The sequence below is a fragment of the Cyprinodon tularosa genome, unplaced genomic scaffold (genome assembly GCF_016077235.1).
Source record: "Cyprinodon tularosa strain WSP-4 unplaced genomic scaffold, ASM1607723v1 ctg2, whole genome shotgun sequence".
NCBI classification, from domain to species: domain Eukaryota; kingdom Metazoa; phylum Chordata; class Actinopteri; order Cyprinodontiformes; family Cyprinodontidae; genus Cyprinodon; species Cyprinodon tularosa.
The window spans coordinates 3871211-3897948 of NW_024038733.1; the positions used below are offsets into that span (position 1 = coordinate 3871211).

The window sequence follows — 26738 nt, forward strand, 5'->3', positions numbered from 1 at the left end:
CTTTTTCATTCTGTAACAACTTTTTTTTTTTTTTTCAGGATGGGGCTGCATATTTAGCTTCATCATTTAATTAATTTATCAGCCTCCCAGTATTCACCTAAATGAGCGTTCCTCTACCCTGCTGCCATCACCACATTTCACCTTATAGCTGAAGTTTTCAGGTTGATGTAAAAATAAGAACGAGACAGAAATTGGATCCAATACAAATATCTATATCAAAGATATCTACATTTTGACTGCATTGCCATCCTTTGGTCAATGGCAGCATATAATTTCTTGATGGACGAGTTTACTATGGTGGCTACAGTATTATTTGTCAATGCTTAACTAGGAACTACTGAACACACGTAACGGCAAGAAACAGATCCTAAAACTGTCTCCAGTTGACAGAATTTGGTTCAGATTAAGAATGACCTGATCCAATTCCAGGTATTAGTTTGGAGTGTTGTGCAAAGGCCATTTAAGATCACCTGATAAAATCATGTGTAATGCATCATGGTTTACAATCTAAAAATGTTGGGGCAGCCTATTTATATGTGCACTGCTTGTGAAAGTCTAATATAATTTGTGAATTCTATTTTGTTGATAGAATCTAGAATCTTTTTCTATTTAGTATCCGATATTTTTGCATAGATGTTCACAGTGAGAGAAAGAGATGCTGAAGCAGATCCCCATCACTCAGATGGGCTGTTTTACCAGCTTCAGTTCTTGGTTTAGCCGATAGTTCTGCTCAGTTTTACCCGAACACCTCGCTAATACTAACTTCACATTTTGAAAAAATAATCTGAGCAATTAGCTGGGTTTTCACTATGCAGCATTATACAAACTTTACAATGTTCTTTATTCCTGTTCATGCCAGGTTACGTTGCTTAATCCTTTTGCGACCACTAGAAAGATGTAGCTAGTGGTGTTCCCACTAACCTTTACACAGTTAAGATTAACAGGTTGTTAATAACTATGGCATACAGTATAAACCTATTGTCTAAACAAGGGGAAATATAAGAGATTTAGTTGAACACCATGTCATATTTTTTAAGCGAAGGTTCTGGTTCATGCACCACTTACTTGCTTTTTGAATAGTGCGCTTAATTGGAATCAGTTATATTCAACTTAGTGCTCAGATACATCATTAAATGTTACAATGTCCCATAATCTGTCTAAAGTTTCATAATAAAGGATCAAATTAACATCTGGCAGTGAGGTTGTTGCCAGATCATTATCATATTAAACGCGATGCTATTGGTTTTTCCTTGAGTTTCAACCATCCGGTATTCTGAGGTTAATAAAACGTCTTCTTTGCAAATAACACAACTCTGTATCATTATTATTGGGTAATTACTCTGACATTCATTCAGATTTTTGACACATCCCAAATAAATATGTGGTGACCTCTTGTAGTTAGTGATGGATACCATAGTGTCAGATGCACTGTTAGGCATCATGGAAGCATTATATTTTAATACATTTTAAATCAAAGTGCCTGCATTGAGCTTTAGCTGTATAAATGAAAAACGTATCTGTTAAAATAATCAATGTGCTTTTAATGTTTTCTCCTCTGGGATTTCTTGTTGGTTATGAGAAACAAAAATGGGTTGATTTATTATTTCAAAGTAATAGACTAATGAAATATGTAAAGACCCATGTCAAAAGTAATGAAATGGTGTTAAACAGTTGTGGAATTAGTCCACCAGGGGGCGCATTCTTAACTTTTATGAGAGTTTTGAGGAATTACTGAAACCCTGGAGAGTTGTGTTTAAAAACAACAAAGCAGCACACAAAAAAGGCAAGCTTATATATATTTATTTTCTTTACATCATCTGAAACAAATCATGGAAAATTTAATTTATATCTGTGAGAAGAAGTTCTCTACAAACTGAAAGACAACAAAAAGTATCCCTGATAGTGGGGTCTCTATTCAGACCATACCCCTCAAAGTCCCCTCACCGAAGCCAGGAAAAAAAGCAAACAAACAAACAAAAACAAAAAATCGACACAAGCTTCACAGCTGACATCAGTTTAACCGTCATTCATTCACAAAGCTTTTAAAAGGGAGCACCAACACCCTTCATGCACAGGACCAACTGTCATACTGCCATTCCAGTAGGACAGGTTCCAGCAAGGCCAGTAGATTACTTTCATTACTATTATCTGACTATCATCTCCTTCATTATAAAATCTAGAAAATATAATATATCAAACTACTGGTATCCCACCATGCATGAAGCGTATCAATAACCCAACAGCACCGCTTGCTTCCCATTTAACATTTTGTATAATCACTTAGTGCATTGCTCAAGATTTCCTGAGAATAGTTGCAACACATAAAAACCCTAAGGCAACTTCATCCCGATATACATCTATGCCATATATATATATATATATATATATATATATATATATATATATATATATATATATATATATATATATATACAATTTTTTTTTACTATAACTCTAGTAATGCAATGAAGTATGGATGAGGGTTTTACAAAAGTATAGACTACTTAATCAGTAATGATAGTTAAAGGGCAAAATGTTGAATGTTGAACAAGAAAAGCTTGAAGCTCTCCAATCTCATAGTGCAAATAAAATGGAAACAAACGGAGAGTTCCAAAACAGCAAAGACAGGCCAAAACAGCACATATGCTACATTGACTTCGATGTGAATGAGAAGAAAATCAACCCTCTCCCCAGCAAGCAAACGTGACCTGCAGCTAAACAGCCATGGAAAGCATGTAGATTTTGGTCAGAAATGAATAAACTCAACAAAAAAAAAAAACCTAATGGCCCCTTTTAGTCACAGCCAAACTATAAGAACTGCTATGTAATAGTGTGAGATACGTATTGTCCACACTGAGTTCCAGCTTTAGGAGTTTCTTATTACCCCACCCCCCCTCCCCACACTCCCTGATGCCTCTGCTCTAGTCCTTCTGTGTTACCCTCTGAAGGGTGGAATGTGCCTGTATTACTGCAGAACCTGGTGGGTTAAATGTGCAAAGAATGCATTTGAGGAAGAATGGCTTGAAAGAAGACAATCAGCCTTTTTAAAAAACAAGGCGTTTGGGTGTATGGGGTTGTTGAGCAAAAATCATCAGTGCAGGGTTTTGTAGGATTTCACAAAGACTGGGTTTGGGTCTGGATTTGGTCTTAAGATGTTCATAATAAATAGAAATAAATAAATAAATACACAAGAAGGGTGTATATTATCTCAGTAATCCCTACATTTTGCCACACTTTTTTTTTTTAAAGAATGTAAATGAGAGAGCATCGCAGGACTGATAAAAGATGTGTCTTTTACCAGCATTAAAACCACAAATCCAGACTTTGTCTTTTTGGTCAGGCATTTAGCCCAGAGCCCCTTGGCTCTGAAACACTCCAATATTGCAAGTAGAGTCTTTCTCATGGCTTTTCAAAAGAGTTGGGAAGACTCTTCTCTTCAAACCCAACATTGGCTACAGTTCAACCTCTCTCGTCTTCTCCTACACTAGAAAAAAAAAGCAAATCTTTGGTTTAAGCACCAAAATAAAGCAAAGATTATACCACTAACAAAAACAAGATTATTGCTTTTAATCCAAGGAATGAGCTTGATTATATTTCACTGCATTTTCACCGATAGTCACCAGAGGACAGCGGGCACACAAACCTTACTGTGATATTGTAGGCGATATGGATTTCAAACTGCATCTGAATCAGCAAAAATAAATCTTTAGGTATTTCTCTGTTCTGAAGCCCTGGATTTTAGTTTGCATAGTGAAAAGCATCCTGGTGACCATAAATTTAACAAACACCAGCAAGGAAAAAAAAAAACTGAAGAGACAACTTGATATTAAAATACTTAAACAGCAAACATTACTAGACGAGTATGCCAAAAAAGAAAATCCAAAAACAGAGCCCCACATTTAGAATATCTCAGAAAACCCGTCTTTCCTTTTTTTTTTTTTTTTTGTAAGGTCTTTTAAGTGCTCTCTGTATGGGAGAAGCAGGTCATTAGTCCAGCCACCTGAGATTATTATTTTGATTTTTTTACTGTGGATGCTTTACCACATAACAGTCTGAACTATTCCCCCTCTTCTGCTTCTTCGTCTTCTACTTCATCGGCCCATCTATCACGCTGAAGAGCCGGCGAACGCGTTCCTCCAGGACCTTCTCTCTCCATCTCTCTACTGCCTCGCATTTCAAGCCCTCTGAGAAGGAGCTCAGGGTAGTTGGCCAGGCCCTGGGAGTTGAGTTGGGCCAGAGTCTGAAGAGCCAGCGACCGCTCCCTGTCGATGCCACCTGGGAATATCAGCGAAGGGCGACTGGCAGATCCACCTTCCAACACTGAGTGGGGATGAAACATGGTGTGGTGGGCCTGTAGAGACAGAGGGCTGGGATGATCTCCCATGCTGTCTTTCTCACCTGCGTCCTCTGCCAGCTCGGGGACCCGCTTGGGCCGACGAGTGCGCAGCTCCAGGCAGCTGTGGCCCTTGCGGTGGCGCTGGAGATGGTCCTCTCGGGCGAAAGCCTTGTGGCAGAGTGGGCACTCGAAAGGTCGCGCCCCGCTGTGGAGGGAGAGGTGGTTTTTGAGGTCGTATGAATGGAGGAACCGTGCAGGGCAGTGGGAACAGGTGTAGGGGCGCTCTCCTGTGTGCTTCCGCATGTGGATCTTCAACTTATCATTGCTAAATAAAAGGAAATTAAAAATGAGACGGTATACGGACAAGATAAAATGACATAAAACCTTTTTTGAACTTTTTATACCGGGTGAAGCGAACTCCACAGGCAGAGCACTGGAAGGGTTTCTCTCCGGTGTGTGTCCTCATGTGGCGGGGCAGCTTTCCCGCCCCGTGAATAATCTTCTGACATACTGGACACTGCTGAGGGGTCTGAGACTTCCTCTTCCTACCCCCTCCTGCTACTGATGTGGCTGCACCCCGATCTGCTACAGAGGTAGGTATGGAGCTGGATCCCATCACCACGATATCGTCACCTAACGCCTCCATGTCATCATCTTCAGAGAGCTTGTCGCTCTGGATGGGAGGCTGGTGTGCGGTGAGAGGTCGCTCTTGTGCCCAGTGAAGGAGCCCTCCATTTAGTGTGTTTCCTCTCCCAGGCTCTCTGATGGCTCTCAGATCCCCATTTTGCCCAAGTTTGGGATGGATTTCCTCTGATTCAGGACTGGGAGGCTGGGTAGGGGGCAGGGAACGAAAGCTATCAGAGGGAGGTGAAGGGTGGGAGGCAGGAGAGGCGGCCAGTGGGTACAGAGGTGAGAAGTTGTTGGGACGTAAGCCAACTTTTCTCACTTTCTTTCTCTCATTTTTTCTTCTGGATATTTTCTCTACAACGTTTGTTGTCTCTATCGTCCTCTCGATAGTCATCTGTTGGGGTCTCTGCTCCCCCGCAGTTTCCCCCTCTGCCTCCCCCGTCTCTCCAAGGATGTCTCTGCAGGCATCAGCCACGCACTGGATACCCAGCAGCTGAGCACCTCGCAGCACATCTCTCATCCCGGAGCTGGGAATGGTAAGTGTGGCGGTGTAAGCAAATTCCAGCAGGGCATCCAAGGCATCAGGGGCAACACAGTCCAGCTGGCAAACGCTGAATCCCCCACCGCCCTCACCACCCCCTTCCTCCGCTCCAAACAGCCGACGGAAGTAGAGGCTGACGGCTGCCATGACGGAGCGGTGTGTTGGGTAGCGAGCCCCGCGGGAGGTCAGGGTGAGGTCACACAGGAGTCCTGTCCTCCTTTGGTCATTGAGGTGGGACAAGAGCTCGTTGCTGTGCTCCGGGAAGGGGATCCCAATCAGGCCGTCCTCTCCTGGAGACATCGCCACCTACAGCACAGAAGGGGAACATTAAGTTTGTGAAACCACTGAAGACCTTCCATAGGGCTGCAACAAACTATTTCTTTGCCAATTCATTCAACTGCTTTTCTATCTAAAATGCCAAATTTTTAATTAATTTTCACTTTATCCCTTTCCTGAATGGGTTTCCTCTCTCAGCTAATGGCTTGTGTTAGAGTCTATATACCGCAACTAACAATTAATCAATAACTAAATTAGTTAACTGTTATTTCAATTTCCAATTATCACAATTAATCAGATAAATTTCTTCAGCTCTAAAATGACATATTCTTGGTTTAACATACCATTTACTTGTAGACGTGCAGTGCACATTATCCCTACCTCTAGGACTATTATTTGTTTGTTATCTATGACAATAATAAAAAACACTTTGTTCAGTCAGAGGCTTCTCCAGATCCGACATACGGTAAGACAGACCACTACAGGAGATCTTTCCTGCCTCCAGTCATGATCACAGACAACTCATTGAAAAACCCTCTAGAACATGAGTTACAACAATATAAACTTCAGCTTTAGAAAGAATCAAGTAATCCTCAGCTAAATTAAATTTAAATAGGATATATAACAGAAATGTTTAGACCAAAGAGTATTCAACGTCCCAGTCAAAGTCACACCTAAATAGCATTAAGAATATGTCCCAAGCCAAAATATATGCTCTCAGATGCTTTCTCCTGAAAAATAACTAATTATTAAAATGTTTTAACAACCATGTTTTGGTTTCCGTCGTCCTCAAAGCTCTGCATCATTATATGTTGGATTTTCCCCTAAAATCCCCTCAAAATATGTCAGATTAAGTTCGAGGGGGATGTAATGTGACAAAATTTGAACATTTTCAAGGAGACCAAATACTTCCGCAAAGCACTCCAATATCATTATTATGTCCTTGCAGTTTCTAAGAAACAGAGATTACCCAGTCCTCTGCTTAACCGTTCTAAAAGTAAACCTTGGGTAGCGTGACTGACATGAGGAGTCCTCCTTCACGTGAGGGACAATTTAAACAGGGCTTAACAACCACTCACCCCCCATGATCATCCTGTATTTTCCATCCAGATTACTAAATCAGGAGGAGGCGATTTCAACTCATCGGGTGGGGGCTGGTAATAGAAAGAAGAATAGAGACAATGGACTTTATGCTGAGGCAAAATTTTCAAGGAGGAGAGGAAGAAAAGTAGAACTAATCTCTAGACAGAGGGTGATGCAGGGCCAGATGACTGGTGGTGATGAGGAAAGGACAGAGGGTTGTGCAATGCCCTATGGGTGCAGTAGCCAAGGGGCAGTAGGTTAATTCGTGTGTGAAACCTTTATAGCATTAGGCAACTGATTAAAATACCTGGACAAGAACTTACAAAGGGCTATTAGAGAAGTAAGAGAAGAAAAGCAAGCTGGGGTGAGGGAGGAAGTGACAGCGTAGAGTGGGTGAAAGGGGGAGTACCAGTGAAAGAATGAGGAAGGAAAACAGCAACAGGAGGCCTCAAATAAATGTCCGCCACTCAGATGTTCATGAGTGCGATAGGGCCCTATCTGACATTTTTTAATCAAACGAAGACCTTTCAAAAGCCGGTTCTTCAACAAGTGGCATGAGCGATGGGCTGTCGACAAACTCCAGAAGTGAAAGCCAAGCAAGGACAATAAGTTTTTTTTTCTTTTGAAGAGTCCTGCCAGTAATGAGACCCAACTACTCCCTGCTTTGGATCTCTAAGCACGCACTTCGCCCCGTCCGTATTGTACCTGGCCGACAGTGCATCTCTCACGCACCTGAGCAGACCAGATTTTCCACAAACAACTTAACTCCCCCCCTGCCACCATCACCACCCTTCTGCTCCTCGCCTCCCTTCCATAGCAACTGGCAGCCCCCCCCTGTCCATTAACAGCATTTGCAACATACCCAGAGGGCTCTACACAACAACAGCACACCCACCTGAATAACCTGCTCCAAAACACACCTTATTAAAAACACACACACACACACACAAAAACATGTTCGCATAGGCTTCCATGTAAGTCGGTGGCTCCCCCCACCCACTATTGTTCGTCTTAACTGGTGACGAACTTTACAACAGACTGTTTAAGACAAAAAAAAATAAGATACGTAAGCACTCCACCCTTACAATTATAAGAACAATTAAATATATGCACTTAAAATATTCTTTTAAGTTTCAACCTATCCCACCCCTAGGGATATGTCATATCTTTCTTTTCAAAGAAGTAGAGCCGTCCCACCCGTAAGGTTTTAAACATCAGTCCTACCTTGCCCATCTTTATAGGCACAGTCCCTTGGAGACGAGGCAGCCTCTGTCTCGTGGTATCCATTTTTTCCCTCCTCGCTCTTTGCTCGTCTTTTAGCTACCTTGTAAAGCCACCTCTTCGTTCCTATCTTTCTCTCCCCTTCAAATGTGCCAGTTGAAGGTCTGATCTGGTTGTCAAAGGTCGGGGTTAGGCTCCCGTCCTTGGGGATGTCTACGGCTCTCAAACATTCTGTCACTCACTCTCCTTCCTGTTGTATGAAAAGAGGGTGCACGCTGACGAAGACAGATCTAGAGATACCCCTCCCCCCTAAACGATCGTCGCCTACGCGCCCCCTCTCTCCAAAACCCAACGGCCCATTTTCCGAACACTTTCCGATAAACACCATCTCCTTCCCTTCCTCGGAGCAAGGGGGACCCAACAGGTAGATGGAGAGTAGTGTGTCAGAGGTTAAACCAAGTGCTTCGGGTGAAATATCATTGAGGGTTAGGACCCAAACATCAGTCTAAGTAGATTAAAAGAAGGAAAATCTGCAGACGCAATCAAAAGCAGATCAAAAATAAACTGCAATCAGCTCAAACAATGTCAAAGTTATAAAAACTAACTAAGAACAGAAATCATATTGTGATTCTGAGTCATTTTGCACCCCAATCAAACATTCAGGTAGGTGCAATATGAGAGTTAAACCATATTATACCGCATCTCTGAGACAAAGTGGTGCAAAGAGCTCTTCCTTTGAAGGCAAACTAAACCTCTGCTCCTCCGACAATAACATCAAGCCTGTATAGCAAATATTTACAGATATCCGTTAACAGAAAAAGTGTTTTTGAATGTTTTTTTCTCTTCAATCTAATGACAGTGAGCAGACCCAACTTCTGAGACAGAAGAGTGAGGAAGTCCCTTTAATTTGTTGCACATGGTTTCTATAATTCTCAGTAGATTTGGTCAATATTAAATATACTGAAACCAAAGTTTTAGAGAACTAAATGTGAGGATTTGGTCTCATGTGGTGTTATTTCTGGTCTTATGTGAAGGAGTCACACTTTCCTAAACAGCTAAACTTTATCAAGGTGAAAAAAAAATACTTAAATAAAATAAATAAAAAAATCATCAAACATTTAATTGTTATTTGTCCTAGCCTTATAAATTATATGATATACAACTGCAAATAAAGCCAGCACGACTAAATCCAAGAGGCAGATCTCTGTAGGGCAGAGTGCAAATACTTGATCTGACCTTGAACGGGTACAGTGTGTCCCGCATGATAATAGCCAGCCTTTTGAGGACTGCATTTTCCCAAATTCATCTAAATTATCAACATTGATACAAACGGCAGGTGTTATTGAAAGCTTAAAACGAATCACAGATAATGAAAACGAATCAGCAGAGAAGCGAAAGACAGGGGTTTTTAGGAGGAGCAGGCAACAATGCACTTTAAAGTTTCCGGCTCTGGGGAAGAAAAAAATTAAACCACACACACACACACACACACACACACATCATAGGTGGTAGGTGGTTCAAGCTTGTTATTTTAGGCATATTCCTAAGAACCCTGATGGGTTCGGAAAATTGCAAAAATAAAAAAATATCCAACGATTCCCAATAGTTTGCTGACTGTCTGTGAGTCACAAAATACAGTCCGTACCCTCGACTGACTCCTTCCCTCGTCACTTTGTTTCTATTAGTTACCAAGGACATGCCTGCATAAGACGCTGAATATTGCCACACAAAGTTAGAAACAGCCCTCAGAGAAATGTTAAATCGTTTGCTCATAAAGGCAAACAAAATGCCCACATTCTACTACTTTATTCTTGACATGTTTAAAGTCTTTTCCATTCATATTTCAATCAGTCAAAGTGGTTTTAAAAATCCTTCAACTGTTCGGCTTATTAATCAATTCTGTTCTTCAGATGCCATCTTTCCAACAACTATCTGCCTTTGTTTCTTAGCACTCATCCTCCCACTCTTTTTGTCGACAGCGGACAGATTAATCCGCCCTGCACCTTTACGCTGTCCTCATCCCTTGCTTTCGTTATGTGCACCCTCTTCCTTTCTCTCTTGACACTTAAAATTTTGAATCTCTTCGGAAGATCTGACTCTGACGGAGACTGAAAACTACACATTATTTGTTATAACCAACGGTGGAGCTGGTTTCATATTGATAGTAGATAAAAATGTGAAGGTAAAAAAATGTTAACTTGATGGGGAAATGAAAACTCAAAAAAACATTCAACTTAAATGACAGAGTAAAAAAGTGAAAAGTTTTGCATGTAGGCCTGCTTGAAAAAAACAAAAAACAAAAGGAAAAAGTCCAAAAAGCCTGCTGTATAAAACAAAGCTTAACCTCACACACAACTGGGACTGTTATTATTTTTATGGCTCTTATTTTCCATTTAAGGCTGTAAGTTTTCCCAGTCCACCTCAATTATATCAAGCTCCAACTCTAAAGTGGGGAAAATGTGACTTTATGCTTTTCACACAAAACCCAGTCTGAGAGGAAGATGGAGAAAAGCTCTTATAAATTCTGATGTCAGATGTTTTCCAAAAAGGCCGTTTGTATGTGTGTGTGGGTACAGCACATATGGCTGGGTGAATGCTTCCTCATCCAAACCCCACTAACTAAATTAGATGTGTTTAGATTTAAACAAGTGCAAGCTGTCAAAAAAAAAAAAAAAACAGATTTCTAAAATAATGACATTTAAAAACATCCCATACCTCCCAGGCTGCTCTGTATCTGCTATAAAACATATTAAAGGAGACAAGAACAAAGACAGAAAGTTCTCGTTTGCGTCCATTCGTCAATCGAAACGCGCTGTGACTCACATGCTTTTCGTACAGATAAAGAAACATCCGTTATTCCTAACCACACATAACAAATCAGGCTGTTAAGCAGCATCCACTGCCCCCAAAAAACAACAAAAGCAACCGAATGCACGGAAAGTAAAACTCAAGCTCATACCGTTTCTCATCCACACTTTCGTCTTCCTCACACCACTTTCCTTTACTTTAGTGCTTAAGACAAAAAAAGAAAACTTTGCACTTATTTAAAGGTACTGAGTGTAGCAGTAGGACAGCTTCGCTGAGGAAGAGTAGGGGAGGAGGAGGAAACTGGGGGATGAGAGCATGTGCGCTTACAAAACCAAAGCTACTGCTTCATATTTAAAACTACTATTTAACTCAACATCTCTAAATGTTTGGTAGAAACTAAGCTGAAACATGCACCCCATTTCTATAGGATGATGAAACAAAAAGTCCACCTGTCGTGTGTCCCAACAGCTCCCTCCGGACTGCACATTTGCATCCCACCAGCAGATATAAAAACAGACCCGACCAGGCAGAATTTGAATCACCATTTGAATTTGTCAAAGACAAGACTTTAGACACCCTGATAATGACACTGACAGTGCTCTGCAAAGTCAGAGCTGCAAAAGGAGAAGTCTACCAAGCAGATGTTACTCAGCAAATGCTTTTTTGTAGTAATTTTTCTAAGAGCCCCTGTAAGTGAGCCCTCTTTTTTTTCCTTACTGCGACTGGGGCATTATGGTGTCTCTTTCTGTGTGCGTGTGTGAAGTCTGACGCATGCGTGTGGTGTGGTCTTCGTTCCAGAAACACATTACATTATTCATTTGGCTGGCAGAGCAGAGGCCCTTATCCCCTCGCCCTCCCACACCACAGCACTGGGCTGCAGCAGCAGCAGCAGGCAGTTTGCATGCCAGACCTGGACACCATGCGATCTGCAGGAGGATTATCAGCTTATCAGCACATGGGGCAAGACATTTGGGTGCACATATATATATATATGTTCTGTCCTTTAACACCAGCCACCTTCTAACCTGAATGAAAGGTGTAATGATGCTTTCATAACCATATTCCTGAAATACAGAATTCTATACAGCTTAACTGACACTGACCAGACCTTAAATATGTGATAAATATGAATTCAGAAGTATGATTAGTATTTTAAGATGGGGATTATTTTATTCTGTATCAAAAATATGATCCTGATTTTAAATTACTTAACTGCAACCAAGAATTTTGTTTTTCAGTATGGAAATGAGAGTCATCCCACAAAAAAGGATCTCAAGTTTAAATCAATATTTTGGAAATTAAATGTTGACATTATCCAATAATTTTGTGACAACAAGAGGCATGTCTAAATGATTCACCAATGGTGAAGTCTTTGTTGGTATTTAGTAGTATTCAGAAGCTTCTTATAACTGTTAATAGGCTCTTCTCATGTTTTCACAGTAACCTTTACTCCAACATTTTTTGTAATAAACTCCAAGTCTTTGGCACCCTCATTTCCATTATCCTATGCTTTAGCTCCCAAATAATCAACCCAGTAACAAACCCAAATAATTTAAACTTTTCTTAAATACATTTTATAGATTTTTTAAACATCAGCTTTTATTTACAAAAATAATTCAAACAAAGGAAGTAAATTATTTTTTTCATGCCTTAAGGCTCATAATGCAAAATACGTATTTGATTATTTTGTTCTCTTTTTTGTTTTTTGAAATAATAAGCCATCCATTTTTTTTATGTCATTAGTAATCGATAAGGTTGTCAAACGTATTGATACTGAAACTCTGCATCCAGATTGGAATGACAACAATACTAAAAACAAGTGTTGTTTGAATATTTCAGAGCTTAATAATAATATATTCACTGTGTAATTTCAGATTTCTGATTTATTTGTTTTTCACATTTATTTTATTAGCATCCGTAATTCTTTTGAGAAACCATGATCGATTGTGAGAAGAAAAAGGTGAACTTTTCTAGGTGAAAAGTTTTTATTTCACACCTTTAATTACCGAATCATTGAAAATGGTATCGAATGTCAAATATTTTCCTGCGTATCAGTATTGACTTTAAAATTTTAGTACTGTCAATGCATAATGAGGTTTAAAAAGTCATGGTACAAATCGATATTGATTTTTTTTTTTTGTGGTAGTCATTTTAACAAGAATTTTCTCTGGCTGTATGGAGCATAAAACAAACAATACAATTTCCCCAGCAGATGCTGCACACTGCTAGTCAGATGACCGAAAATAGGGAACTACACAACCCCTTAACTGTATTAGTTTTCTTAATTTGTGGAAAAAAATTGGCAACTTAAGCAGCACCATCCATTAAACACCTTATGGTAACACTTTTATAGATATAGTTGAAAGGTATGTAAAGCAGCAAACTGCAGGCTAGCTGCAACAGCAGATAGCACAGCTACTTAAAAAAGAAAAAATCAGCTTGTTGTACTTCTACTGCTACAATTACTGCAAAAAAAAATAAATAAATAGGATTTTCCATAAAAGGTACTAAAACACTTCTACAGAATTTATCAGGTGTTCATTCTGTATAATAAAGTTCATGTTTAAAATAATAAACGAGGCAACAAGATTATGGTTTACGTTTCTGAAATTTTTTTTTTTAATGTTTTATCATCTATTATATAATTCTCTATTCTCTATAGATAACAGTTAACACATTTTAACTTACCTAAATTAGTTTTGTCAGTAGGCCTAAAAGTCTTTCATAAAAAAACTAAAAACTGATGAGAGCAGGTTCTTTGAAACTGAAAGCATATTTTTGCTCTGCTTCTTTTTTAAATTAATGTACACAAACATTTCTGCTCAGCTTCTTACGCTTTGGGAGCAGCAGCAGGAAAGGAAATCAATCTGAGGTTGGAAAGAGGAAAAATGGTCTGAGATTTGAAATGATATGACAGCAGTAACAAAGGAACACGAGGGAGGCACGTCTTCTAAAAACACACATATTCTTAGAAATCACAAAAATAAGGAGGGTACGGGGGAGGAGAAACACATGAGAATGAGTGAGAGAATGGGGAGTGGGTGTAGAGATACTCTAAAAGATAAAGAGGAGGAGAGGGGAGGTTAAGACGGGAAAATCTAGTCCCGGCCTCGAACAATCTGTGTTGGCAACGAAACGTGAAACAAGAGTCGACAGAGTTGAGTTACAAGGGGAGAGGAGAGGGAGACAGAAAGAGAGAGACAGAAGGGAGAGCAGCCGTGACATGACGGCTGGAAGATAAACACAAAGATCGAGCAAGAGGTAAACACATGCACGCAGCCACAGGAAGTAGCAAGACTCCTTGCAGGTGTATACTCAACTGTGGGTGTGTGTGTGTGTGTAGGCAGATGTCTAAGGGAGCGATGTGGTAGCAGCCACCTCTATCATTAGCATCACCAAAAGGGAGTTTCACCATTTGATGGAGAACAAGCACAGATGTGAGAGAGAAAGCCTGCTGACAGCGTGGTTTCACACTTGGCTCTCCCCCCTTTCTTTAGCTCCTTATCTGGTCAGCAGTTTCTACCCCTCAGCTGTGTGAGAACGCTGGAGCACACAGGTGTAAAAGCGACCCACTCACTGTCTCAAACCTGCTTTCTTTTACAACACTGCTAAGAGAATGTGTGAACGCACAAAAAGGAATCGACGAAAGTCGGGTTTTTAAAGCTTCGTTACGGTCAAACATGAGTAATCTATAAGCACAGTTGCAGTAACTGAGCAGGGGTGTTTTAGCATGTCAGTCTGTGGTACAAACAGGGAACTGTGGGGGTGTAACTGTGGACCAAGAAACTCATAATACAAACTTGGTTTATTTTCACACTACTTTGCAGAAAAAAAATAAAGCATGCAGAATAACCTTTCATTTTATTAAGTCGCTGAAATTCTTCATTAGAACGACTTTTGCTTTGTCTTAATAGGCAGTTCAAAAGATGTAGTCCAATTGCATCCCATCGAACAGAGAGATCAGAAACAGTGATCTCGACTGTTATAAGCGGTTCTACCTACGGCGGTTTTTTTCCGCTCTTATCTTCGTCCTTCTCACTGTGGCTGGTCGCAGGACAAACTTCAGGTCTTTTTGTCTCGGCGCCCTTTGTTTAAAACCTCTGCATTGTTTTCTAACTGCAGAAAGACCGCCAGCGTCAGTCGGTTAAATGCATTCCTAAGATCATTATCATTAACATTTACGTAAGACTGACACCTACTTTTAAATATACCACAACAACCGAACAAAACTTGTATTTAATCTATTCAACAGCTTACAGATATATTGTCAGATTAATTTGGTGTGATTAAGCTTTAGTATGACTCAACAACCTCATTGTCTTTCTGCTAAATATTATAACCTTTATAAGTGTTATTGAAATGCAATCTTTTACGAACCTCTTCAGAGGTACGCCTTCCCACAATAAAGGAGGTGGTCAATGCAACATAATATTAAAAACCAGAAGTCAGTCTCAGAAGCAAAATTTTTTACAGGTTTGCAGGAGGCTAAATATCTGATGTATTTTCCATTTGGCTGGGTTTATTGGTTCCCTTATTTAATTTAATCACAGCATAAAAACATCAGAATCCTAAAGTTTGGACAACGAATTGCAAAACCAAATGCCCTTTCTGCCATCAATAAAAAAAAAGAAATTAAGAAATTATTGAAAGTGATAAATTAACGCAGATACAAACAAAAAAAAAATCTGATTTAGTAGTGTTTTAATAATCTAGAATAGAACTGTTGCTTTTTTTTTAAGAGATTATAGTCATGAAAGTAAAAAGATTAAATTAAAAACTTTGCATATATGCATGTCATAAAACAGCCATATATTTATAAAACTTAAAATTTAAGGCCTTTAAAAGCTTTCAATGCACCTTGATTGTGAATACTAGGATATACATTATATATTCAAGTATTCAATATTTACCTTGTGGGAATTGTATTGCTAGTATTTGTTTCTGTAATTTTAAGTTCTGTCTGAGAAATGTTGATGTTACCAAAATGCAAACCCCTAGATGCAAGAAGAAAATAAGTCTTGCTGAAAATAATTCATATGTTCAGCTTTCTACCAGCACACCTGCAAAGAAAATAGGTCCTGGAAATGGTTTACTGAGTTTTTATGCAATTCAAATCAAAATGTTTCTGAAAGTGTTGTGCTTTAAGAGTTTTGGCTCGTAAGCAGGAAATTAAATAGGTTAGCTAAAAACCATCCTCACTAATCTGTAAAGCTTGTATTCTACATGAACAGAGACGTTTGTTTTCTCTCCTCCTCCTGAGTTCGTCTTCTAGCAGAACCTTCTGTTGTGTGGTGTCACAAATATGAAAATGCAGTAGAAGAGGAAGCAAAGCCTCCAAGCAGTTCATGTTAAGTATTAAAATTTGCAGCCAGAAAGAACATTTTTGTGGAGCTTCCGGCTAAAAAGCATCTCTCCTCTTGTGCGTGTTTTATTGGCTTATACTGCATGCGTGTGAATTTTACAGAAGGCGATCAGGCTGTATTCAGTTGATGGACATCAGAATCAGCTTTAAGCATAACAAGGAATTTGACTTCCACTTTGCTACCAGTGAAGAAATGACAGGTGCAATTTCAAAAGAAGATAAGTAGGAACTAATTTTCTTTTAAAAATAAATATGTACATTTTCTCTTGAAGAAGAAGAAATGGCTGTATTGGTAAGAAATAAGATTGACGTTGATCTGGGAACTCTGTTCAAAGGGACATCATGGTGAACAGTTTCAGTAGAAAGAAAACCCACCTGATGGTAAAAGTCTGGACAGTCTATGTCCAGAATGTGTGAGTTCTGCAGAGAAGTTAGCTGCCATTTCTCTCCATTTACAAGCACTGAATGTTGCGAATGGAGGGTTTTTAATTGAAATCACTGGAACAATGATTTTCATACAAACAATTTACTCTCAATATGGGCTCTTATCCTCCTCAGAATAACTTTACTAAAGGTTGAATTTTAAATAAACAAAAAAATATCTGTGAAAGTAAACTACTAATACATTTAATAAACTTGTGATGACATTAAATAAAATTTAATAAAATTAGATTTAAAATAAGATTTAATAAAATCTGGGCTAAAATTAACTTGGAAGCTGTTAGCCGTTTGTAAAAAGGTTTCAAATTTACTAAGCTTGACCCCAATTCCTCTGATGGTGGCTTGAGCACTGCAAACTAAAAAATAATAATAATAAAAAAGAAATTTAAACTGTTAAGACACATTGAGTTTTAGCTAAAATGCTATTGTAAACATCTTAACCAGAGGGTTTGACATAGAGAATTACATTTAGTTCAGGGCCCTGACTTAAAACGTTGCAGTGCAAAAAATTCTGTCTGCAAAATCATTTCCGAGCTGAAGTGAAAACCGTTTCGATGATAAAATTCAGAAAGAAAGCATAAAAGACTATTTTAGTGCCTTTTTCTCAGTACTGAGAGTACAGATGAGTGTCAATACCTGTGTGTGTAAAATTTAGATAGAGTGGGTGTTTAGGAAGATGTGGGGGTTTTTAAGAAGGCAGTGTTTAAGGAAGAACGTGGATTTATGTGCATGCATAAACAATATCTGTATTCATGTAATGAAGTAAAGATGGGATTAATTGTGTGATTTCCTTCCCGTTCCCAGGTTTTCAAAGATGTTTGCATGGATGGTTTGACACTTCTTTTTAGCTTTCATGATTGTCAGCAGGAATAGAAACTGTGAGTGTTTGTGTTTTTAGGGCATTTACTGAGCTAAAGCTACATCGAAGAGGATCAAAACAGCAGCAGTCCTGCACAACCTACATCTATAAAAAGGAACATATTGCAAAAGTACTGGACACATGCAGAAACACACAGCAGTGTCGCAAATCGAACTGATCCTGATCAGTTTCCTCTTCCTGTGCTCAGTGAAGATGGTCGACCACGAAGGCAGATGGAAAGATTAAAGCGAAAGACATGCAGAAACGGCTCGGAGGAAAAAATGGCAAAGCAGAAGAAGAACAATTGCTTCCCAAGGGTAGAATGAGAAAAGGGAAAGACAGGAGTGCAATCAGAGGAGATGAGAGAAAGATGTGTCAACTTCCTGACAGATTAGCTGCAGTGAATGAGAAGTGGAGGAGTGTGTCTGTTTTTGCTTCACTTACAGGGAATTAAATGCATCAAAGCTAATTTAGGAAGGGCTTTCAGTCATGGCGCTTGTAAAACATCAACATTAACCTAAAAGGAGGGTCTGGAAAGTCAAAGTGTTTATCATCCTGTTTATCTCCATCACAACCTTCAAATGCCACATTGGAGGTAACATCTTAACCAGAAGCACACACAGCTGAAACCAGATATTAGATTTAAAAAATATATATTTTTTTATTATTGTCTGACCTAAAATCAAACTTAACATTCAAGTTAATTTGGGTTACCAAAATGATAGCGATTTGCCAAATGCCAGGACAATCAAACACTTTTTTTCAGATCTTCCATTTTATAAGTTTACATGCAATATTGATGTAATTGCTGCCCTAAACTCTATGACTTGGCTCAAACATTGCAGGTTTTCACAATAGCTTGCTGAGGTTTTGGCCCACCTCTGCTGACAGAACTAGTGTAACTGGGTCGCACATTTAGGTCAACCATACTTCTTTTCACTTATCAAAATATTTATATGAGACTGACGTCAGGCTTTGGTGAAGGCTAGTCTAAAAGATGGACTTAAAGCTACGTGGTAACTAATTTGGCAATTACTAATTCGAATTGGCTAATTCACATTTATTCCCCCAAATCTAGCAACGGCCTATATGACTGAACACTTAAATCCCAATGTTATAAGATCACAGGTCACATCTTCAAAATATAAGGCCTTTGTCTTCAGGTAGATTCACAAACTGTGATATGTGTTTTCCATGTTGATTTTGGAGTAAAGATTTCTTCCAGGCTTAGCGGCATTTTAGCCACACCGGTGCAGGACTTGTTCGCCTCTGGATAATGACACGCTTCCAACAGCGCAGTCAGCATCTTTACATCTTCCACTTTTCTTGTGCGGCTGATATGCACATTTCAAACCAAAACACACCCAAGAATGAAACAGACTTGTGAAGGTCCATAGTTCTCTACCTGATATCATGTCAAATTACTAATTTCACTGCTGCTATAAAATAGATCCAACAATTAACAGGGCTTCCCAAGAGAGTTCAAAAGCGTATCAGCCTTGGATTATGTAAACATCTGAAGGTCTTTGTCTACAGAGCATTTATCACTGGCTTCAACCGTATGTCCTTTTACATCCATTATTAATTTGTTTTTAAATAATAACAAAGATAATTTTACTGTTTTTTTTTCCAAAAAGGGATGACACGCAGTCCCTCAGGAATATAGGCCTCCATCTGCTACTGGAGTTCCCCTTTGAGCATAAAAACATGAAAGGGGTCACTTTCAGCAGCTCCAAGTCCCTTTTTGCCTGCTCATGTTTAGGTGTTTGTTCTCACTTTCCCTGAAGTGTTGTCTCACTGTACCTATTTATGATAACCGCCCGCTCAATGTGTACAGAAACAATTGCAGTGTTACTAGAAGAGCTGAATCACTGCCACTCCTTCGGCCGTTTTTTTTCTCTCAAATGTCTCCCTTTCTCTGATGCTTTACAAGAAAAAGACGATGAGGACGATTTAAGGCCACCTGCTAGTTGTCAACTTTAGGGGTGGCGTGGGCTGTGAGGCTGGTGGTCGAGAACATGGGAGGGCTGTCAAATGTTACAGAAACTCATGACTGAAAAGAGGAAATGGCAGATACACAACTTCCTCTATTGACACAGAACGAGTGGGGAAAAGACTTGACTACAACAACAACGGCAGAAGCCTGGATTACAGACAGCATGTAGTCATCCCCGAGCTATTACAGTTTCAGTATGGAGAAACAGCCAACAGAAGTGGTGAAGTTATTCAGAAATCCAGGCCTAGCCTTCTTAAGAAGGGGGTTTAAACAAAGCAGTGAAATAAACAATCTGTGGAGTTCCTGCAGTGGTCTTAAGGAGAAGCTGGCATCTCATTATGACCCTCACACAAACGATGACGCATCAGTTTGAGCGCAGAGGTGTAATTTCTCATTTTCGCATGAACAGAGTTCAGAGTAATACACCAGACGTTCTCAGAATGATAGAAGCAAATATAACACAAGACAATGAGACACCGTTAAAAAATGGGGGGGTAAGAAAAAAACTCCCATCCTGCCTCCTCCTCTCTCTCTTCTCTCCCCACCTTCCTCCTACTCTCTTGGTTCGTATGAAACTGAAAGACCCAGGTCTGAAAAGGGGGAATTTATAAGGGCTCACATGCCCTAATTAAAGCAGTTCCAGGAACCATGTGCATGTATGCAAGTGTGCATGTATGTGCACGGACGCCAGTGTGTTCCTCGCCCGACAGACCACTCGATATGTCACTTCCCTCTCTATCCACCGGTTCATGGACACATGGTTGTCACCAGTGCAGCAAGGCTACGGTCACATGATTCGTCATGCAAGCTTGCCCACAACAGACACAAACATGAAGAAAATTGCACACAAATGAGGATCTTAGAAAACGTTAGGGTTACAAGGCATTAAGCTACTTCGAAATTTAAACTCAGTAAATCCGTGTTGGCCAACTGGAGATGAATCCTAACAGATCAGGTTGACACAACCCCAGTCTGCTGAGGCAGAACAGCTGGATACACAGATAATGTCAAGTTTTTAAGAGATTCCAAGAAAAAAGTTCTCACAATAGGAATAATCATATCAAAAATCGCTGTAATTAAACTATTGCAGCATCAAAAATGTGAAATTGCATAACTTATTGCTTTTTAAAAAGAAAAAGCAAGGTAATATTTTTGCTACTGTTGCCAGGGATGCTATTATGCTTATTACAGTTATATTACACCTTTGCTTATTGTGATTTACATGCATGCAGTGAAATATAAAGTACAAAAATCACTCCCCAATATATGCATTTACTGTTTCTAATGGCACATTGGAAAGAATATTGGTGAATTTATGCCTTTTAAAGAGCAACAAAAGTAGAGCAAGAAGGTATTAGCAAGTTTATAAGTATTCATAAACATGCCAAATTCAGGAGCACATTTTTTTTTAACTACTTCTGTAAAATCTGCTGCATCTTGTGTATAACATTATATTAATCACAGACCTTACACCCTTACATATTAATTAAATATGAATGTGCATCTATAAAGTTTAGAAAAAAACGTTTGTTAAATTGTTACACGTTGGGCTTCTACAAAGTATATGAATATCATTAATGTCCTGAGCATCTTTGCCTTTGATTTGGCTAAAGGGCCACAGACTGTGTTTCCCGACATTCCTGCTAATCAGAGTTATACCCCTGTGGAATCATCTCTTGCTTGAACGCAGTGTTTCCTTTGTTACTTTGAATGTTGGCTAAGAGACATGGAACTCCAACATAACAGAAAAGCTGACTTCTAACTAAAAATTTCTAATATTCTGAACATTTTTAAAAGTAGATTTAAAATGTTTCAATAAAACATATTGTATAGGAATGGAGTTTTGTGTCCACGGCCTTAAAGACCTTCTCTGAGAAAACATAATAATAATAATAATAATAATAATAATAATAATAATAATAATAATAATAATAATAATAATAATAATAATAATAATAATAATAATAATAATAATAATAATAACTGTCAATAAAACAATAAGTTCAAAGACTTTCTAACAAAAAATCTATGTTCAAATATTTTTGAGTCTCTTTACACTGGATTCATGTATTACTTTGTATTATTGCTACACTATAATTGATTAGGTCTCAGGGCTCAACAAAATCTATAATATGAACATTTTCACAAAAGTCCCCTACATATATATGTGACCCTGTTCTTTGCCATTATTCCTGAACCATCTCAAAGGCCCGTTGGAGTTAGAGTGTGACTGCAGCCAGCAAACCACAGAGGAATTAACTTCCAGGTTGCCTATAAAATATTCAACTGCTTGACCACTTTATTCAGCTCATATTTTGTTCCAAGGACGGGGGTGGGAGGGGTGGGGGGTCTCCAAGAGGCTCCTCCGTCCTCCCGTTCACCAAAATTTGACCACCACAAAGTGTTTGTGGTGTAAACTATGTCAGAGAAGCAAAGGATATGCAATGACATAGATGGAGTCAATATCAAGGAAGTTAGTCGAGCTCTCATCTAAGTGCTCCCCCTGAAAAACGAGCGCAAATGGATTTCAGATTATCTCAATCTGTATGCAACCGGTTAGGAACTGACTGAAAGCATGAAAAGTAGTCTGGAAGGAAATAAAGGAGAGGTTAAGGCTGTTTAACTACCTTAACAATTTTATTTTTTAATGAATTGAATTATTTATCCTGAATAATGATGAAACCTGGTGGAATAGCATTGCTATGTGATGTTACTGTAGGACCAACAATCTAAATAATTAGTAAATCTGACTGGAGACAAAGGGTTTGCACATCTACAATCATTTTCTGATTTTCACTTAACAGCAGGTCCACACAGAAGCTTCCGAATATTCACAATTGAAAAAGAAAATATTCTTATACACCACAGCAGCCATAAGTGTGGCTAATGGGCTCCTTGTGGTGCTGAAAACGATTTTGTGAGTATTGTGACCATAGCTCAAGAACGGTTCAACTCTGGCACACCAGCTCAAATGGGTCACCCTGAGAGACACTTTATAAAAACACTATTTAGAGTAAGATTTTTACAGACCAAAAATCTTTTTAAATGTACAAAATATCTGCATTTACAAACTGTTTGCTTTTCTGTTTATAGCATGGTTGAAAATGACCAAATCCCCTCTGACTCAAAAGCAGACTTAATAAGCCTAGTTGATTAAATACAGCTGGAAACTACATTAAATGCATGAAGTAAAACCACACAGGATTTTGTAGCAAACAACAGAAAAGTAAAATAAGTCAATATATCTAATATATATTTTGGCCTCCTGCGTTTTAATGTATCCTTTGCACCTACTTGGTATGCTGAAGTGTTGTCTCTGGATGAGCTTTAGGTGGTAGTCAGCTGAGATGGGTTTCTAATAATCTAGAAGGAGTTCCCCGAGATAGTAATTACATAAAGTTTGGTTGGGCGTGGCTTTTTGGGAAGTGTCAGAACTTAAAACAGTAAAAGCCCAAAGTCAAATTTTGTGGGAATAACCCGCTTCCACATGGCTTCCACGTGGGGCAGCACAATATATCATCACTGCAAGATCAGTTAATGCGACATCTGAATCATAAAGATGTGCTTTTTATGCAATATTTGCCATATGTTCTATCCCATATATGTGATGCAGTATAATATTTTATTATATTATTATATAATCTTTATTATTTAAATTATCTTTTAATATTTTCTTTGGCCATTCTGATGGGCTTGTACCATTCCTAATCTCACATTTGATACGGATCTTGGGACCAAGATGTAGAAGGTCAGGAATTTTATGGAGTGTAGAAAATATGGATAATTTATTTCACAAATCCTGATTGTCAAACATAGTGATACAATGATTTCCTAATGCGATGCATCCAAATATAAAACTATTGAAATCCCTAAAATCCATAATTTCCGACCTAGTTCTGCCTCTATCACCCAAAGCAAATAGTTAACTGTCAGAAAGGTAACCAGGTTTATGAGATAAAACTCAAAACTAGGTTTCTTTTATGGGGGCGGCTGTGTATCAGACGGGAAGAGTCGGTTGTTCAGCTTTAAAATGTCCTTGCCAAAGTGTCTGCTTAACACTTTTCAAGTCGGAAACCAGCAACAAATTGCTGATGTCTAAGTCTACAAGGTAAAGTGTTCAGACAGTGTAGATATAAGTGACACAGATGCTAAAGCTCAGGTCAGGTGTTGAGGACAACGAGAAAAAAAAAAAGAAGAGAGGAGTGGAAGATATGGGCATAATCAATATCCTCATTGCCGATTAAAAAAACTGTGGGTTTGGCTGCTTGATGAGGTCAATCACAGAGTGAACTACAATTATTAATTTAAAAAAAAAGACTTTTTTTTCTCTGGATTCAAGCTTTTTGGCAACCTGTTTACAATCACATGGTAATATGATAAGCTACAAGTAATTGTCAGCAAAAATAGGTGATTGTTGCATGAATATAAGCGCCTTCATGTATAAAATTAGGACAGGTTTTGAAAATGTTTACATTTTTCTGCGACTTAAAGATTTTTTTGTGTACATCTTTGGTACATGGTTTTTATTTTGACAGCTTGTTCATACCGTCCCCAACACCCATGCAGCACAATTTTTGGACAGTTTATATTTCACATTCTAGATGGATGATCTAGCATTATTAAAATAATTAAAAATGTGTGTGCCATTGGAATATAAATAATAAATAATCCCAATGGTTTTCTACATCTTCAGAAGGGGAAAAAAAATACATTTATTTCAACACAATGATTGCAATTCATCCGATGACAAAACTCACACACCTCAAGTATTACCATATCAAACCATGTGAGGGCAGATTATTATTCATCTTTTGAATAGAAACCAATTTCAAAGCTTAAAATAAGGAAAGGGAAATGTCCAGAGTTGGGTATTATTCAAAAAGTCCCACCCCTTTTTTAAAGGTAGTTTGCTTGGGATTTTGCTTTTTGAATTTCTGTGTTTGGGATTTTTTTCCATTCTTATTACAATAAAACAGAATACACCCTCAATAAAACTATCAAGTCTTTTTTTTTATATAAATGGTTGATGGTTGTAAAAATGAATAAAAGGTCAAATAAATGTTGGTGTAGCCCAATAAAAATACATAAATGTTATCACCTGGACAGACAGCAAAGTTTTCTGAAAACCTGCCAAGATTCTTACCTCCAGTCCATACACTCAGGAGACGATGGCTGCCTTCTGTTTGTCTCTCGCACGATTATTCCTTTCTCCTTTTTCACTTAAACACCAGCTATCATAAACCTAAAAGGAAGCAAAGAAATTCTAATGAAGTTCTTCAAATTTGAATGTTGGTTATCCTGAACTGATGGGAACTGATCGTCTTTCCTAACTAAGAGACACTTGTTTCATTTCTAGTTTTGCGAAATATGTGTAAGTCTGCAAAGATGCAAATGGCTCACATGCACACCCACACACGATCATATGATATATCACATTATTCAGGAGTATGAAGGGTGGTGGCGGTGGTGGGGGGCCTGTCAAAGAACAGAAAAAAAAACCTGATAGAAACCAACCACTTCCTGTTTAGACTTCTTTCAAAAAGAAGCCCTCCTGCAGTTGGTTGGGTCAGGAAAGCCCACACAAACATATGTCTCACAGACAGACATGATTATTACATACCCCACAGAGGTGCTGGCATGTGGGAAGTATTTGTATTTCCCTCATGTTTCCAGCTCTTTCGAAAATAAAATTGAAATGAAAGCCTGACTATGCTGATTAATCCCAGAACAGTTACTGGTATCAAGACTTACCAGAAACTGACCTAAACAACTACATAAATGAAAGAAAGTGCCCAAGGTGAGGCTTTCATTGGCACAGCAGAGCATGAAGTAAGCCATATTTTACGCCCCCCGCACCTGTTATTGCCAATTGACCAAGCCAGGTGGGATGCTACATTCGTTTCTATCAAAAAAAGAAAAAAAATGGACAAATTTGGAACATTTCTACTTGTGAAATAGAAAGTAAAGTATTTTTTGTTTGCATAAAAGAAAAACAGTTAGAAAACATAGATTTTTCAATATTCAAAAAGATTCTGTTTTTTTCACCAAAAGACAGGTTCTTTTTTACATACAGTAAAACAAGACATAAATTCTTTAATTCAATTAGAACAGTAACAAACTTCAAAAAAGTGTATATTAGTTATTCTATTAAATGACATATATATAATATATATATATATATATATATATATATATATATATATATATATATATATATATATATATATATATATAGTCATTTAATAGAATATAAGTGGAGGGTCTATAAAGCTAACCTGACTCCGCCAGATGCATATCCATCTGGAAACCTTCCGTAGAAGTAATTTTGGGAAGGGGTGAAAATACTGGTTAGCTAATTGGCCTATGTTGGTGATAGATGGGCCAAATAAACCAATCAGATCAACGAAGCATATGACGTACTAACAGCCAGGCTATTCTTGCCAAAACCAGTCAGGAGAAGAGCAAAAACATCTTTTCCTCTGAGAAAAGCCTCCAGAGCAGTGTTTTGCTCTTCTTTCAGTGAAGAAATACTCTGTAATTCCGATAAAACTTGCTTGATAGCCACGCTAACGCTAATTTCATCGGCTGAAGCTGCCATGTTCTTTAGACTGAACTGTCGCGCTTCTTGTTGCGTCACGCCTCAAAGCCAACGCTGATTGGACGTTCGTTTAGTGAACGGCTCCAAATTTTCTTCAACGGAGAGTCTCCAGACTGATTAGCGAGTGAAATCTTGAAAGCTTGCGAGATCAGGATGGTCTCAGGAGGCTACTATAAAGCAGCCAACTGCCAACTAGAAGTCCAAACTGTATAGCTGGTCTTTTTAAACCAGCTAAAATCAACTTAAGGAATCTGTGAGGGGAATAAAGTCAAATATTCTGCCTAATAACCTCTGATTAATGTCTGCTGAGCTTTATTGATTAATTGTTTTAAATTTCTGATTAGGTCTGTTTCTTAAAACCAGAATAGCAGCAATCTTAATAATTTTAGTTCATATGTTATCATAACCAGACCTGTCCAGAGTGCATTCGCCTAATTACCGTAGAAAGCATGTGCCATCCTAATGAATGTGTTTTTAAAAAACAATTAGGCTATAAACATTAGCTGGAGATATCAGTTATATGCAACATTATTATTGCTTTACTAACACTTTGCCTATGAGGCTCATTTGTGCATTACAATCTAAATTGA

At 38.5% G+C, this 26738-nt stretch overlaps 1 protein-coding gene across 1 annotated transcript; it reads right to left on the reverse strand.

Annotated features, from left to right (window-relative positions):
• Positions 1-1783: 1783 nt before the first annotated feature.
• zbtb7b (zinc finger and BTB domain containing 7B) lies at positions 1784-24842 on the reverse strand. Its single transcript, XM_038284376.1, has 3 exons — positions 24694-24842; positions 4741-5810; positions 1784-4661 (listed from the first exon to the last, which is right to left on the reverse strand). The coding sequence occupies exons 2-3, from the start codon at positions 5802-5804 to the stop codon at positions 4058-4060; spliced, it is 1668 nt and encodes a 555-aa protein (XP_038140304.1). The 5' UTR covers positions 5805-5810; positions 24694-24842; the 3' UTR covers positions 1784-4057.
• Positions 24843-26738: the final 1896 nt, after the last annotated feature.

Bases quoted from the DNA above. Each gene is read 5' to 3' on its own strand.
- zbtb7b (XM_038284376.1), bottom strand. From the start codon at position 5,804: ATGTCTCCAGGAGAGGACGGCCTGATTGGGATCCCCTTCCCGGAGCAC. The intron at 4,662-4,740 runs GTATAAAAAGTT...CCTTTTATTTAG, and splicing joins TGTGGAGTTCGCTTCACCCG to CAATGATAAGTTGAAGATCC.